The sequence below is a fragment of the Nothobranchius furzeri genome, chromosome 16, assembly GCF_043380555.1.
Source record: "Nothobranchius furzeri strain GRZ-AD chromosome 16, NfurGRZ-RIMD1, whole genome shotgun sequence".
In the NCBI taxonomy this organism is placed as follows: Eukaryota; Metazoa; Chordata; class Actinopteri; order Cyprinodontiformes; family Nothobranchiidae; genus Nothobranchius; species Nothobranchius furzeri.
The window spans coordinates 62,327,349-62,344,224 of NC_091756.1; the positions used below are offsets into that span (position 1 = coordinate 62,327,349).

Consider the following 16,876-nt stretch of genomic DNA (forward strand, 5'->3'; position numbering starts at 1 on the left):
TTTAATATATGATTTCAAAAATATAATAAAAATGTGGAAAGTTGAAAATCTTTAATAAAAAATTTAAAGGAAGAAAGATAATGAATAAGAAAAGGTGTTATAGGATCCAGAGAAAGGTAGAATTGGTTTAATTAGCAGCATAAAAAGAAGGTATTCAGGGAGGTTGTTGTTACTTCCTCAGTTATTGAGCACTTTAGAATCAGTAATCCAGCTTAGACTGAGAGACCATCTAAAGCACATATGTCAGAGTCAAGGCCCGCGGGCCGCATCAGGCCCGCGGAGCATTTTTATGTGGCCCGCGAGATAAATATCAAAAATATATTAAAACTGGCCCGCTGGCCGATTTTACCGCAAAGACTTCAACTCCCATGATGCTTTGCGGCGTTAGCGCGGAGCCGACGAAGCCCCCTCCTTTGTGTTTTTTCAGCGCCTGCTGCCGGTCTCTGCAGCTCCGCTGTCTCGGACAAACTACACTCCTCTCACTCAGCGCCGAGTTCACTCAGCTATTTTCTGACGTTGAAGCCCAGAAACGGAGATTCTAGCCGCTCAGTAATGTGTTCACGACTGAAAGAGAAAGTTTTCAAACTAATGTCCAGACAGAGCCGATATAACTCCAGCGAACAGCGACACGCTCAAACCAGCACGACTCTGTGGTTGTTTCCTCCCCGACACACAACGACGTGGTCAAGCTGCTCAGACATGTTCAGCAGCACAAACCTATGTGAGCACCTGTTGTCATCTAATGTTGTCATTATTATGATGAAGATGAACAAAACAACAGGAGTCTCCTCCTCAGCTCAGATCAACCCCATGATGCAGGTATCTGGCTGGAACAGGTGAGCATCACAGTAAACCAGTGGAGCAAACTGAGCTTTAAATATGTTGGTTTTCTGCTCTTTTTCTGCTCCAAAACATGAAAGTTAACAGGTGAGATGTTGCATTTTCATTTAAGATAAAATGATATTTTTATTTTGTTGTTGGCCCGTGAGAAAAGATTTAGCCTACAGTAAACAGGAAGTGGAAAGGCTGCAGATAGATGAATAGAATAGAAAATCCCTTTATTGTTCCTCAGTGGGGAAAGCTAGACGTCACAGCAGCGATGACACGTATTACAGGAGAAAAAAGGAGAATAAAAAATAAGAAAAATGAATAAACAAAAACACATAAATCCTGAATAGATTTTAAAAATGCTGATTATACCACAAGTAATGAATACCACTGATGTGTTTTATTTAAAACGGACTTGCTCGTGTGTAATTTGGTTATTCCACATTCAGTGTTAATGCAGAAATATGTTTGTTTCCAAATGTAAAGGTTCAAAATTGCATTTATGTTGATAAAGAAAACGTGCAAATTTGCCGTCACTTTTTCAAAAATAATAAGTTTGGCCCTCGACTCCGTCCCAGATTTTCATTTCGGCCCCGTGTGAGTTTGAGTTTGACACGCCTGGTCTAAAGGGTCAGGAAGGCTTTGCAGGTGTCCTTAATTAATTAGCTGATTAGTGTGTGACACTGAGTCTAGAATATTGAACCTTTTCACATTATTCAAATTGTCTGAGATTCTGAATGAGGGTCTCTCATATATGGTTTCACCTTCTAAGTTTAATTACTGACATTAACCAACTGTTGAACCACATTCTAATTTTTTAAGTGCATTCAGTTCCGTTTATATCAGTTAAGTTTCCCATGTATGAAAACCTAGCTTGTGTCACTGACTTTCCAGTAATTCCCAAGCCTGTAGTGACAGTGGAGAGGAAAACTGTAACAAAAACCTCCAACAGAACCTGGCTCAGTATGAGCAGCCATCCGTCATGAGTCTGAGATCATATTTACACTTCAGACTAAATGTTAAATTGCTCATCTATCAATGGAGTTTGGATGTGTTATAATGAAACCTTTAGAGAAAAATCACGGGACGGTTAACGTCTGGAGTCAGCACAACGTAGGATGGCTGCCGCAGCAAATAAAAAGCCAACTCTAACGTGAACGCTGGATATGCGTTGCTTCTAAAATGTTGACTCCAACCTGCCAAGAGCCAATGTAATCAGATTATCTGTTTTTCCACCTGGTGTAGGAGACATACAGTTAATCTGATTATCAGACCCTTCTAACGTTACTCTGGGACATTTTTCCTGTTGCTGCTTGCTTTACCAGATCTTTAATAAATACAAATAAAGTACATCTTTAGGCTGGCCTGACTCCCACTCGGATTATGACACGAGGAAAAGGAGCCCTAAGCCCAGAAGGAATGCGAAGGATTTTTAAGCCAAATCAAGCCATCATAAATCGCTCTTTTTTTCTACTTTTCCTCGTGACTCCACAAAGGTATGCATCATTCCATAAGAAGAAAACACACACTTGAGGTCAACTATGAGGAGGTGTGGGGGTCACGAGACACCATGTCGCATAATTAGAAGATATTTCCTTAATTCCACAGAGATAAAGATCACACAACTGAACCTTTTCAGCCTTTGCTCTACACATTAATAGATTCTGTGTTTAAAACGTAAAAAAATAATAATTCTCAGCTAAAACTATTCCATAGACACATAAACCTAAATGACCTAGTTTGGCCAAATTCAGTGCGTCATGAATGGAGCAGAATTATTTCCAGAAGCATTAGAGTATCACCAGCCTTAATCCAGAATACAATGTCTGACAGACTGGTGAAGCTCTAATTAAATCCACTACATTCACGCATCACTCCGTGTTCTACGCGTCTCACCTGAAGCTCTTCAGAATCACACAGGGTTAGCCACGCCGGCAGCAAGGAAGCAAAAACTGTCGTTCTGCTTTGTTGCATTTATTAACAGAAACGTATTAACATTTAATATGCAGGAATGGGATCTCGTGTGGATACATGGCACAATCATATACATTCTTGAAGTAAACAGTTGCACAAACATGTTGGAGGGGAAGAAGGGGGCGCACAAATTTAAAATGACCCTTCATCGGGCTCTGAATGAAGGAGGCCGTTTCAGAAACACCGACTTTAAGTTAAAAAGGTTTTCTCCTTTTGTATAAAGAAACCTGGTTATTACTAAAAAATTAATTCTACTGTCATCACACATTAATTACTATTTACAGTCTAGAGACAGGTGATTGACACAAACCAGGGAGAGAGATCTGCCACAGTGCTAGGCTGTAACTGCAATATAACAAGTAACTCCTGTAACACAACAATCAAGTGCAGCTGACTGCCGTTGCTCCATTTGAAGAAACTAAATGAGAGATTAGTGGTGTTTCTTACTTCATTAGCTTATAATTCTTTCTGAAGTCTGCACATCCTCCCTCAGATGTTCGTGTGTGGGCCGAACGTCAGAATGAACTTGTGCATCAGGTGAGATCAACACAGAGTCTCCTCTTCCACCATTCGTGCAAGACTTCAGTGTCCCGTTAGGTAGTCTTGTGTGGAGTCTGAGGCAAAGGAGTCCGCATCCTCGTTATCAGAGTCTTCACTGCTGTCGTCTGCCGCCGGCTCACCAGACAGGGCGATGCGAGCGTAGTCGTCCGTGTCGATGGACTTGCAGAAGTGGATGGCGTATTTCAGCTTCTCCTCCAGCACCTGTTTGCACGAGTACCTGGGCAGCTTGAGCAGGAAGAAACAGGTGTAGGACTCTGGCAGGAAGTGGTCAGGGGGGTTATATTTATCCAGCACCTTGAAAAAAAATAAACAACAACAACACTTAACATCAAAGGTACGGATCATGTAGAGAGCTTTATATCATTTCAATAAATCTCCATGAGTTTCCAACCTTTCTCCACCACACTTCTGAGTTCAGGCTGACATAAAACACACTCACCTGCACAACAAAATCCCGGCCTCGGAAATCAGCGATGGTGCGCGGCAGCCGCGTACGACCCCAGACAAACCTCAAGAAAAGTGACCTTTCTGTGTTGGAGAAGGACTCCATCACCTCCCAGAACCACTGAATGAGGGGTGCCGTCGGCTCCACGCCTTTATAAGTGGCCACTGACTTGAGCAGGTGGAGCGGGATGTCTGGACTTCCACACACCTGAAGAGCAAGAGCCACGAATATGAAAACCTGGAGAGAAAGTGAAGACCATTCCACAACAGAACCCTGCTCAATCTCACCATAGTTTCCAGCTCGTAACCAGTGAACAGTGACAGCAGGGGAACGGGAACCACTCGAGCCATCCCTTCACGCACAGCAGACACCTGCTCATCAAACTCATGGAGTCTGCACCAGGTAAAAAGGCCATGAGAGAGATGTAGGGCATGACTGGAAACGCATCTTTAGGACATTTGGTCACCTGTAATTAATCGCCAGGCGGACGTATTCTGCACGGTTCTCCAGGGTGATGTGGGAGTATTTGGAGCTGAGCTGGATGTCCTGACCGCTGGCGTTGGGCACAGTGAAGGGCAGGGTCATGGCCTCAAACTCCTCAGCAGTAGCCTCATTGTCCCGGATGTACATCAGCCCAGGAATGAAATCCTTATCAACCTGAACACAACAGGAAAACCATCACAGGCTGCAATCAGACTCATTTTTATAGAACTTCTTTAACTCGTGTCGTAGAAACACTCGAGCCCACAACACAAGTCTCGTGAACTCTACAACCATCCACTCGGGCTTGTGCTAAAATCATTTCCCATCTAACCTTTGTAGTATCTCAGGGGCAAAACTGGAAAACAAAAGCAGCTTTCATTGGGAAGAGGAATTTTCCCAACCCTGCTTTTCTCCCAAAGACGTTTCAAGAGCGTATGATCGGAGCGTGAGGACAGGAGAGGAATCGCACCACCTCCTGTCTCCTCACCCCACAATGAAACTTACACAGAAATCTGTCAAGAACAGCCTGAGCTTCCAAGAAGGAGGGACCTACACACAGACTGACCTTCAGCTGAGGTGGAATCATTTGCTTTAATGCAGATCATGTGAGTTGCAGATGTTGTAGAACACCCAACGGGATGAACAGGATTCCTTCTTTGAGCATGGACAGGTTTGATTCAAAAGCAATTAAAGGGCTTCAATTAGGAAATTAAACAAGACATTTCAGATTAATCCAACTTCTACTGTGAGCTGTTTCGGAGCAGTAACTTGTACTACAACTACAGACCACAGGCCTCATCATCGGTACAGCTGTCAGGTTTCAAGCCTGAATTCACCCATCACAGGGGAATTTGTTTTATTCATCCTGGAGGCTACCACAGCTCTCATGTTTTAGCCCATTGTTGTTTTTTTACTTTTGACATTAAAAAAGGACAGACGCATATTGCATTCAGCCAAAAACTTAAAAATCTCTACACCCTTAGGGGATCTGGAGGGTGTGTGGGAGTTCGCCCAACCAATCCACGTGTGTTTGGTGGATTTGGAGAAGGCGTTCAACTGAACTGGAAGGCGAAGCTCTCCATTTACTGGTCAGTCTACGTTCCTACCCTCCCCTGTGGTCGTGAGCTCTGGGTAGTGACAGCAAGAATGAGATCACGGATACAAGCGGCCAAAATGAGATTTCTCCACAGGGCGTCAGTGTGGGTCAGTGTGGGTTAGGAAAACTTCTGCATGTAGCAGGACGACTGCTTGAGCCTGCCACCAACCACTGGGCTGATCATCAGCCGAGTTCTGGAGAACACCAGAACTATTCCACCCTAACCCTAACCCAGAAATTCAGACCTTTTTCATTAATAACAGCTGATATGCTGCCTGAGAACAATTCCTACATTTGGTTTTGCAGGTAACACACACACTTAACTCATTCACTGCCAGCCGTTTGCTGATCGGAAAAGCCCGTCGCTGCTAGCGTTTTTCAGCATTTTCACTGTTTTTGTAAGAGCCACAGAACGTTGCGCGCTAGGATGATGTCGACACCAAACCTACCAAAACAAAGAGACAACTCACCTCTGACATCAGGAAGAGTCCACACGTTTCGAGCGTTATCCGTTCTTTCACAACCCGTTGTCTAACTCGTTATCGGCAGAAGCTTTTCCGGTTCGCGCCTCACTTTTTTTTTACAGCAGCGGCCCAAAACGATCTCCTAACACATGGATGTTCTGCTTCATGACCACGTGACGTGTGACGTATGCGGAAGAAGATCGGCTTTAGAGCTGGGATGTTTGCTCTCACGGTGCGGGGGCTCGTCCGACGCCCACACAGTAAAATATGTAAATGACGACGCCGTCATTGGCAGTTACGGAGTTAAAAAATGTGATAATTATTTATTTATTTAACCTTTATTTACCCAGGAAAAAAGTCCCATTGAGATTTAAAACCTCTTTTTCAAGCGAGTCCTGCAGAATTAGAGCTTCTCCCCTAGAGCGTGAAGCCCAAACCATCACAGCGCATTTCACACAGGGACATAAATGGTGCACTGAGGAGCAGCGATGTCCACACACCTCACTGAGGTCAGCGATGGTCAGGTTCATGCCTGCCAGCTGCTTCCATACAGGCTCGGCCAGACTCAGGCTGAGAGGGCTTCCAGTCCGGATTGCGATTCCCAGGAGAACTCCTGCGGACACGGCGGGGCAGAGTACAGCACACAGATCAGACCAGAACCAACGCGAAACGTGTTCCAGGTGTTTCACATGTACCAAGGCTCATTAGTCCTTTTAAAATGAAAGATGAGACTGAAGATTTTTAAATTAAAATAGCTTTTTTCTGTTTTAGTTCATGTTGCATTACCTTTGCAGCCCTGACTAAGTGATGAACTTAGTGACGTATATCTGATATTCCATACCTAAGAATCGAAACATGCTCATATGAAGAGAGGACTTGGCTGCAGGGTTCAACAGGAAGCAATCCCTGTTGGCTCCGGACTCGTCGCGGCCGTTCGGAGTGACGATGAGCAACGGCGTCAGAGAGTTCTGCAGCTCCTCACACATTTCAGCGATGGACTCGCTGTAACCTCCTCCACAGTCGTCCACAGACTCACCTGGAAGTGAAAACCAAATGACTGTCAGATATACTGCCCGAGATCTGTTTGGTAATAAAGAGTAACCTCTAAAGAAATCTAAAAATTAACTCAGGGAAGGCGCACGTACCCACAAATTTGACCTTCCAAACTCGATGAGGGAGCAGCAGGCTGTCTGGGCTGAAAGAACTCATTTTGGCACACATCTGACCAAAAACAGACTTGGTTCCGTCTGGACCTGCCAGACCTCCCTTGCTACGGGAACGCTTCACCTGCAGAGTGAAACAAATAGATTTCATTTGTGTTTTGTCTTTAATAACTTCCCGCTAAAGGCTGGATTTGGCAGCTTTCTCTTCAACAGGCGAAGCAGCTCCATGACTCTGTTCCACAGACAGGAAGGAGAGTAGATCACACACCAGTAAAAAAAATAAACTCTCCTTATGAAAGTCATCACATGATTTGCTCAGGAGCCAGTTTGGGACATAACATCTCCAGGGGGTGTTTACATGGAGGGGGTAGGAATGGAGGGGGGCTTAAGCAGAAACATTATTGTACCTGAATCCTATTCAGCTCCACTACAGGTCCATGCTGTCGGTCTCTCACCATTGTAGCTTGAACCACCTTCCTGAAAGCTGCTTCCTGTTTGCAGACAAAGAAAATAAAAACAAATTCAGTTCGTTTTGCTTTGCTTGTACATCCTTGTGGTTTTTACTTCCGTGCAGTCATACCTTGCCCTGGGAGATAAGAATTCCCCTTAGAGTGTCAAAGCCCACAGAGGGGCCGTGGCCCGTCTGACCCAGCCGACCCTCCAGGTCAAACATGGGAATGCAGGGACAGAAAAGCTCAGAGAAGTGATGCAGCAGCAGTAGCCGGTTCCTCAGGGCCATGATGAGGATCTCCTGGAGGTGATTGTACTCCATGGGAACCTTACAGAAGCGACACACACACATAAAAATCGAGCTGAATAAAAACAAAAACAAAGGTCTCTGACTGGATGATACTTGTGTCTGCAGGGCTTTACTGACACCTACTGGAGACAATGGGAGAGGCTGTTTTCATGCCAGGGCAGTACCTGTGTGGGCAGCTTCCCAGCATTAGTGGGCTTGCTGGTGGACCAGGAGAGGGTGTGGGCAGAGCCGCAGGCCACCCTGTTGATCTTCTTGCCCTGCAGCGCGGCGACCAGTCGTGGCCTCTGGATGGCATTAGTGGTCCCGTCTCCAAGCTGGCCCTCGTCGTTGTCGCCCCATGTGTACACTTCTCCTGTTGCACAGAAAAGGGGCTCATGTCAAGCTGCTGCGAGGTTGAGACTCAGCGTTCCAGAACAGCGAAACGAGGACCATGAGCAGAACTATTTACAGACAGCTTCTCCGTACCATCTTCAGTGCAGCAAACACAGTGCAGGGACCCCGTGGCAATGGCGATGACTTTCTTCACCTGCAGCCCTTGAACCTGTCTGGGTCGTCGTACGTGGTCATCAGAGCCGTGACCCAGCCGGTGGTAATCCCCTTTCCCCCTTCAAACGACAACACACATGAAAGTTAGCCAGCCCCGCCCACTTCACCACGACAACACGTGATAGGTCTTTTCTCTGCAGCCCTGTACATACCACGTGTAGACGGCCCCAGATTTACTCAGAGCCACAGAGAACTGAGAGCCACACTCCACTTTCACCACTCCCAGGCCAGTAAGGCAGTCAATCTACAGATAAAATAAAAAACATTTAAATCATCAGTTTCATGTTGGATAATAAAAACCTTCAGTCGTGTCGAGTAACGCTTCACATTTGTAAAATAAGGCAGATTTATTTAGATCACTATAAAATCTAGACAGTCGGTGGCCGAAGCAACAGGATGTTGCTCTGCCCGTCTGCCTAGGCACACTCCATCAGCACCTCCGCAGCCCCGGACAGGGATTTTGGTCCAATCACAGGGCTTATCTTTGGGTCAACAGCAGATGGATGCATTTAAGTTTACTTAGAAAAAGGAAGCATTTGCATCTTCGACACCGTATGGCAGACTGCCCCGCTGACTGACACTCGTGGAGGTAAGTGTGTCCCATTGTTTGTTGTCCAATAGTATGTGGAGACAGTCTGAAAGAGCGCTACAGATCCCGCCCCACGACTGAGAGCCATCACCAGACCATGTCCAGACTACAGGACTAGCCAGGTTTTACTACTATTCACCTATTAGAAGACCTCGTCCGAGTTAAAGATGCGCCAGAAGCAGAGATTTAAGCTTCTTACAGATATTCCAAACTAATTAAATCCCACTCTCAGATACTCTTTCCAGACAACACAAGGACATTCAGCCAACAGGCCAGCACAGAATGCATCAAGAAAAAGTGGGAAAAGGAAACAGCACTGGTTATGTCACAAGAAAGTTGGACCAATACCCGTCAACTTCCATGGACAACATATGGTGGGAGTTGAGTTGGAAGAACATAAACAGCCATAAGGGAGGGGGATGCATGCTGGACTAAATGTGGGGTAACCGGTACCAACCACTTCCATACTTCTGGGGAGTGCCGGGCTTTAACTAGTTCTGTGGCACAGTTATGCGAACATGTCAACGTGTGCCTTGATGTCTTGGTCCCGTCCCGGTTGCCTAGGAGATACATCATCAGGAACCGCCAAGGCGTGTTCCAATGTTCATGTTCTACCGAGGGTTAGGGTTTGTTCTCTGTGCCCACACGGGGGGTGTCTTGGAGCCTGGCCTTGGTCGAAAATTTCCCAGAACACCGCGCGGTATTTTCAAAAGGATGGTGGATGAGGAGCCGGTAACTACTTTGGGGGCAAACCCCATCGGGCTGATATCTAAAATGTTATTTGGATCCAAAGCAGTTATCTATGGTTGGTTAGTTTCTTAGTAGTTGTAGCTTCGGCGGCTAGCGGGTAGTAACTCGGAAGCCACAATCACGTGATGCATCTGTTCCAGTTCCCCGTTTTCTTTGACCAAAGGAAGAACAGCGTCCAGATGCCTTGACATTAAGAAACCTTAGACATCATGTTAATGTCTAACAGAGTTGTCCAAACTTATTGCTGTAATAATTCTAATGAGATAAATGTGGTTGTATGACATGTGTCGGTGGTAGATGGTTACAGTAAACAACCTCTGCATGTTTAGATTGACTGATGTGTGTTTTAACTCTGTAGTCATGGTAACGAACCATCAGCTTACTGAGGTTTCCTAATCATGTGCCACAACAACAATGAGCAAACATCCTTTAGAGGACTTGCTAGCTGGTGATAGAGAGGGAAACAGGGTTGAATTTTCTTTTCGTTCATCATTATAACTTAGAAGCACTCAGTCTTCCAAAAAAGCGACCGCTAAGGAGCTCAGAGGTACGGAGTGATTTTTGCTAACTTCACAGACATATCGGTCATTTGTTTTACCTTCATTGGAACTTTGCAGCCATCACTTCCTCCTCGCCCTAATTTCCCATAGTCCCCGTCTCCCCACGACCAGACCATGTCATCATCAGTTAAACACAGCGTCTGGGCATCCCCACTTCCACAGGCAACATCGATGACCCTGTGACCCTGCAGTGCATCCACCTGGACAAAAATCACCCTCACAGTTAATTAATTTACATGAAAAATAATCAACTAGAGATCTGTAAGAGAGTGAGCTAAGGGATCACCAACCAGCTTAGGTTTGAGCTGGTCCTCGCTGTCTCCATGGCCGAGTCTTCCATAACGACCTTTGCCCCAGGTGAACAGTTCCCCACTGGCTGTGATACAGGCACTGTGTGCACCTCCGGCTGCAATATCCACCACTTCTACTCCCCTCAGGGACTCGATCACACGAGGACGGTCACAGGGGCTGAAGTCAGAAGGAACCCCGGTTACAATAAGAACTCTAACCTTTAACAAACAGAGACGTGAGCTTGTTTTTAAATTAAAGGCAGCTTCCTGTTGAGGGCAAAGGTTTTACCTTCTGTTCCCATGGCCCAGTTTTCCATCCTCCGCCTCTCCCCAGGAGTAAACTTCTCCCTCGGAGGAGAGGGCCAGGCAGTGCTTCCCTCCTGAGTTCACAGCCACCTTCCTGATGAAGACATGTTGAATGGACTCCAGTAAAGTTGGAGTGGACACAGACTCGGTGCCACCAATTCCCAATCTGCCCCCTGCTCCGTATCCAGTGGCATAAAGCTGAGGATCAAGATAAAACCAGTTACCAAAACATAATTTTATTCGTCCTTTGAAGAAGAATTATTAATGAAGCTGGACGGCATTTGAACCAAACGTGCGGCACGCAGTCAACACAGACCTTTCCATCAGCTGTGACAGCAAACAGAGTCTGTTCTCCACCGATGAGCTGTACAGGCCGCAGTGTGGCGAGAGCTTCAGTTGGGGTGGGTACTTTGACCTTTGCCCCCTCAATGCCCCCCAGCTGCCCTCTGTGATTATGGCCCCAGCCATAGATGGTACCGCTCCCTCCAGCAGAGAGGGTCCAGTCGTCTGGGCGCCGATTCATCCACTGAACAAGCTGCTCGTCGTGTTCACGCTTGAACAAGTCGTGACTCTCGTGGAGCCCGTTCATGCTCTCGTGGTCTGCCATGAGCTCTCGGATTTTCTTTGTAACCTTTGAAAGAAAGGCAACTTGTCAGGGATTTTTTTTGTGTGTGTTAAGAAAAGTGAAGACTGCCACAGACGGAGCCATGTGGTACCCCTACCTCATCCAGGAAGGCTCGAGGCAGAGAGGTTCTCTTATCAAGGGCCACAGCCACTCTGGATGCAGTGCAGTATCGACGGAACCAGGCCCACTTATGGGTCTCAGCACAGCAAGGTAACGTGTCAAGTTCGAGGTCACACGCTAGGGCAACCAAGACCTTGAAAACACACCAAATTTAGTCTCGGAGATAAACATTCATCTAATTCAATGGGATTAAAAATAACTCCTGTTCATTGTCATTAAGTTGTACCTTGAAGAATGGACTGTGAAGCAGCTGCTTGCCCCCCCTGACGATAGGATCCTCGTACTCATACTGCCTCTGTAGAGCCTCGGGAAGCCCCTTTACAAGAGCAGCCAGAGCGCTGCCTGTGAAACTCTGCAGCAATATGGATTATACATTATTTTAATGAAAATCATATTGGACTTGTTTTCCTAAATGACACACTGGTTCTGCAACCCTTTTAAATATTACAGTTGGTCACTTTTATTGTTTAAAACAAAGGCACTGTGGTATGTGATGTATAAGAAGAATTGTTGTTAAACTTAAGCCTGACTGGTTCATGAAGGAATGTGCATCTTGTACCAGCTTTCATGCCAAAGTTTCAAACTAAGATCATCTTACTTTTCCGTCAAATCTGGAAAATGACTACGTATGTTCTCATGTGATCAGTTAACACACAGAGTAGGTGTTGAAATGACTCTCAGCTACTAACACGGCAAATTCTGGCTCCGTTTCTGTAAAAATGACCAACATAGCCATCTTGGTGTTTGCCATCTAATTAGCCGTGATGCCATCTTGAATCAATTTGAGTCTAAACAGCAGGTTGTCCAACACCCAATCAAAACGTTTTAGTTTAAATAAATATTTCAGGTGGTTCATGAGGTCATTTCCCAACACAACAGACTGAAAAGTTATTTTTCTAGTGGGTTTGTGTTTCTAAAATCTACTTTTTTTAATTCAATTCCTCTAATTCATAGAAAAATAAACAATCAACATTAAGTTACGTTGAGCTCTTTAACGTGTAGGTTTAAGGGAAGCTTCACTCACAATAGAGCGAGCCTCGCCTTCGGTGTCTCCCAGCAGCCGGTTGATATTGATGGACTGACCATACTCTGTGGTCAGAAGCTTGCGGAGCCTCTGCAGAGCCCACATCCTGTGTCCAGCAGCTGGACACACGAAAGCACAAATATTTCACTGAAAAGTTGCCTCGCATTTGATTAGAATTAGAACAGAACAGGCTGTTTAATTTTTATCTACGCTCAATTACAAAATAACTGTGCTGTACCTAGAGCACTTAGCTGGGCACATGCAGCAAGAGAAGCAGCCAGGCGTGGCACAATGCTCCTGTTGGATGCAAAGTTGAGCCTGAAGTCTAGGAGACATGTGACCAGGTCCATGGAAGGGCAGGACAGGATACAGCGGTCAGACAGCAAGTCTTTGGGACCTATAAAAAACAAGTTGCATTCAACAAACCAGTGAAACTGTTTTTGCACCAAACAGTAGAGACATGAAAGTAAATTTCACTATAGTCGGTCTCTATCTGACAACGCTGTTGCGTCTTTTAAATCAACTGTTCCATCTTTACTGTCCTCAGCATCTCAGAGGAACGTAGCAGAGGGCAATATTTTCAGTTCTAGCCCCTCACAAATTGATGCCTTAGTTCATCATGTTAATTCCTCTTTACGTGTGGCATTAGATGATGTTGCCCCTTTAAAAAAGAAGGTAATTAGAGACAGGAAGTTGGCTCCCTGGTTTAACTCTCATCTACGAGCCTTAAAACAAAACTCTAGGAAATTGGAGAGAACATGGCGCTCTACGCACCATGAGGAGGCCTACCTATCCTGGAAAAATAGTCTTGTGCTTTATAAAAATAAGCTTCGACAAACTAGAGCTGCTTATTTTTCAGCACTAATTGAGGAGAATAAGCATAATCCTAAATTTCTTTTCAGTACAGTTGCTAAACTTACACAGAATCATAGCTCTGAGCCATCTATTCCCTTAGCCCTCAGCAGCAATGACTTCATGGGATTTTTTACAAGTAAAATTAATTCTATTAGAAACAAAATCTTTAGCATCCTCCCTAATGCGATTTCTTCTTCCTCAGTAAGTGAGGCAGCATCAGAGGTGACTGTAGAACCTCATCTGTGCTTCAACCGTTTTGATCCAGTTGAGCTTTCAGAGTTAACAAAAATATTAGCTTTATCTAAACCTTCAACTTGCATTTTAGATCCAATCCCAACCAAATTATTTAAAGAAGCATTTCCTTTGGTTACTGCCCCCATTCTAGATATAATCAATCTATCCTTAGTGAATGGGTATGTACCACAAGATTTTAAGGTTGCTGTAATCAAACCTTCACTTAAGAAGCCTTCTCTGGATCCAGATGACCCAATGAATTATAGACCAATATCTGACCTTCCATTTTTATCCAAAGTCCTGGAGAAAATAGTGGCCATCCAAGTATGTCAGCATTTAAACACTAATGAAATGAAAGGAATTTCAGTCTGGTTTTAGAGAGTATCACAGCACTGAAACTGCATTAGTGAGAGTTACAAATGATATTCTCATGGCTTCAGATCAGAATCTTGTGTCTGTTCTAGTCTTGTTAGATCTCAGTGCTGCCTTTGACACAGTTGATCACAATGTTCTTTTAGAAAGACTTGAACATGTTGTAGGGATCAAAGGAACAGCGTTAGGCTGGTTTAAATCCTACCTGTCTGACAGATTTCATTTTGTAAATGTACATGACAAATCGTCTTCATACTCCAGGGTTACTTGTGGAGTACCACAGGGTTCAGTGCTTGGACCAATTCTTTTTACTATATATATGCTCCCAATTGGTAAAATCATTAGACAGCATGGGATAAACTTCCACTGTTATGCTGACGATACTCAGTTATATTCATCCATTAACCCTGATGAACCTAATCGGTTGGGTAGATTACAGGCTTGTCTTGAGGACATAAAAAATTGTATGACTCTAAACTTTTTGCTTTTAAATCAAGACAAGACGGAAGTTCTCATCTTTGGACCAGAAATCCAGAAAAGGACATTGCTTAGCCAATCGCCTGACCTTAATGGCATTACATTAATCTCCGAGAACAAAGCAAGGAACCTTGGTGTTATCTTTGACCAGGACATGTCATTCAAATCCCAGGTTCAACAGGTTTGTAGGATTTCCTTTTTCCACCTTCGGAATATTGCTAAGATTAGAAGCATCCTTTCCAGGAGTGATGCTGAAAAACTAGTTCATGCATTTATTACATCAAGACTGGATTACTGTAATTCATTACTCTCAGGAAGTCCACAGAATGTAGTTAAAAGTCTTCAGCTTGTCCAAAATGCTGCAGCTAGAGTTCTGATGAGAATTAAAAAGAGAGATCATATCTCTCCTGTCTTAGCTTCCCTACATTGGCTACCTGTTAAATTCAGAATAGATTTTAAGATCCTCCTTCTCACCTATAAAGCTCTTAATAATCAAGGTCCATCATACATCAGTGATCTGATTGTTCCATATGTTCCTAACCAAGCACTTCGCTCTCAGACTGCAGGTTTACTGGTGGTTCCCAGAATATCTAAAATTAGGATGGGAGGCAGATCTTTTAGTTATCGGGCTTCTCTCCTGTGGAACCAGCTCCCAGCTTTAGTCTGTGAGGCAGACACCTTGTCTACTTTTAAGAATAGGCTTAAAACATTTTTATTTGATAGGGCCTATAGTTAAAATCTGATGTTAGCCTAAATCTGGACAAGTGGGGGAGTAGAGGGAGGTGGAGTGTACAGTCGGTAAAGACGGCTCTCCCTTGTCCTGCCTCCAACATGCCTCCATCTAAATAGGATAGGTTATCCAGAGTTATCTCTGTAGTTATGCTGCTATAGGCTTAGACTGCTGGAGGACACACTGACCACTTTCCACACTCTACTGCTTTATTCTACAATCTGCTCTTTAACTGTACTATTTCCTGCTATTTCAGCTGTTAACTTTATTTTATCTCTAAGTGTTTTTCTCCCCAGAAGAAGCTACAACGATGTTCTGCTGAGCTGTGGTGGCCTCATGGAGGGGGCCATCGACTAGCACACTGCTGCTAACCACTTAAACATTCTCCCTCTCCTGATAATAACTTTTTGCTTTCCTTGACGTTGGACGTGCTACTACTAGTTTACCCATTTAATTAGAGATCCGCTAGTTGATCTCACCAAACAGAATATTTACTAAGACATCACAATAGACACATTATTGTGTGTGTGTGTGTGTGTGTGTGTGTGTGTGTGTGTGTGTGTGTGTGTGTGTGTGTGTGTGTGTGTGTGTGGTGTGTGTGTGTGTGTGTGTGTGTGTGTGTGTGTGTGTGTGTGTGTGTGTGTGTGTGTGTGTGTGTGTGTGGTCTTCTCGATCCCCAGTGAGTCGTGGAGGATGGCTGAGCGAGGATCCTCTGGAGGTTTCTTCCTGTTAAAAGGGAGTTTTCCTCTCCACTGTCGCTAAATGCTTGCTTAGTATGAGGATTGCTGTATAGTCACTGACACTAGTCAGTGACTTGCTGTAATTTGCTGGGTTCCTTATATAGGAAACATTTTTTCTGATTGGCTTAATGAACTGACCTGGATTGGAATGTTTATTATGTGAAGTGCCTTGAGACGACTCTTGACGTGATTTGGCGCTTTATAAATAAACTTGAATTGAATTGAAATTGTTTTCTGTGGAACTGCAGTAAAATGTTGAACCCAACTAGAGTAAAAACTTAGTGTTGCGTAGCTCACCTGCTGCCGGCATGATGGGGTAGACAGTGAAGCGCCAGCCCCAACCATTAACCGAACCATCGCTCGTAAACTTCCATTTGAGCTCATCTCCTGGGATCCTTAACTCACTGGACCAGTCGGACCACTCTCGACCTGAAACACACACAACAAGAAGCCACATGAATTTTTTATTGTACATAGGCAAGTTGTATTTTACAGCTGAGGCACAGCATCTCCCTCCTATCACCTGATCTGACGGAGACTATTCTGTTGGCTCCATCCATGATCGTTAGGGGATCATGGCGTCTCTCGGTTGAACACTGTCGATCAAACTCTATCCTCAGACCCTCGGCACCTACAGGAAAAACAAGTTGTTCAAAGATTTGTTGTCAAACTTGTGAGTGATCCCATTTCTAACTGAAATGTGTGCCAAGTGTTTTTACCTGGGATCTTCACAGTGCCGCTGGTTGATGTATCGTCAGTGTAAGGATGACTGCTCTCTACAACAACTGGCTGGGAGGACAATCGTCCACTCTGTGAGTCAGTGGCAACATCCTCCAATTCAGTGACACACAGCTCCAACAGCATGTCAGCGACCTGAGCATCAC

General features: G+C 44.6%; 1 protein-coding gene across 2 annotated transcripts in view; it reads right to left on the minus strand.

The window, feature by feature from the left end:
* Positions 1–3,134: 3,134 nt before the first annotated feature.
* Positions 3,135–16,876, minus strand: part of herc2 (HECT and RLD domain containing E3 ubiquitin protein ligase 2) — a 60,193-nt gene continuing 46,451 nt past the window's right edge. For both annotated transcript variants that reach the window (XM_054734171.2, XM_054734170.2), the window contains exons 69-91: positions 16,712–16,865; positions 16,516–16,623; positions 16,290–16,421; positions 12,823–12,981; positions 12,585–12,703; positions 11,787–11,912; positions 11,538–11,693; positions 11,132–11,446; positions 10,799–11,013; positions 10,510–10,687; positions 10,258–10,419; positions 8,473–8,564; positions 8,240–8,379; positions 7,939–8,126; positions 7,595–7,792; positions 7,422–7,505; positions 6,997–7,138; positions 6,693–6,887; positions 6,352–6,464; positions 4,275–4,465; positions 4,096–4,201; positions 3,803–4,015; positions 3,135–3,657 (exon numbers count right to left, since the gene is read on the minus strand). In XM_054734171.2, the coding sequence (XP_054590146.2) occupies positions 3,385–3,657; positions 3,803–4,015; positions 4,096–4,201; positions 4,275–4,465; positions 6,352–6,464; positions 6,693–6,887; positions 6,997–7,138; positions 7,422–7,505; positions 7,595–7,792; positions 7,939–8,126; positions 8,240–8,379; positions 8,473–8,564; positions 10,258–10,419; positions 10,510–10,687; positions 10,799–11,013; positions 11,132–11,446; positions 11,538–11,693; positions 11,787–11,912; positions 12,585–12,703; positions 12,823–12,981; positions 16,290–16,421; positions 16,516–16,623; positions 16,712–16,865 (3,759 nt within the window). In that variant the 3' untranslated portion in view covers positions 3,135–3,384. The remainder of the gene's footprint in view (positions 3,658–3,802; positions 4,016–4,095; positions 4,202–4,274; positions 4,466–6,351; positions 6,465–6,692; positions 6,888–6,996; positions 7,139–7,421; positions 7,506–7,594; positions 7,793–7,938; positions 8,127–8,239; positions 8,380–8,472; positions 8,565–10,257; positions 10,420–10,509; positions 10,688–10,798; positions 11,014–11,131; positions 11,447–11,537; positions 11,694–11,786; positions 11,913–12,584; positions 12,704–12,822; positions 12,982–16,289; positions 16,422–16,515; positions 16,624–16,711; positions 16,866–16,876) is intronic.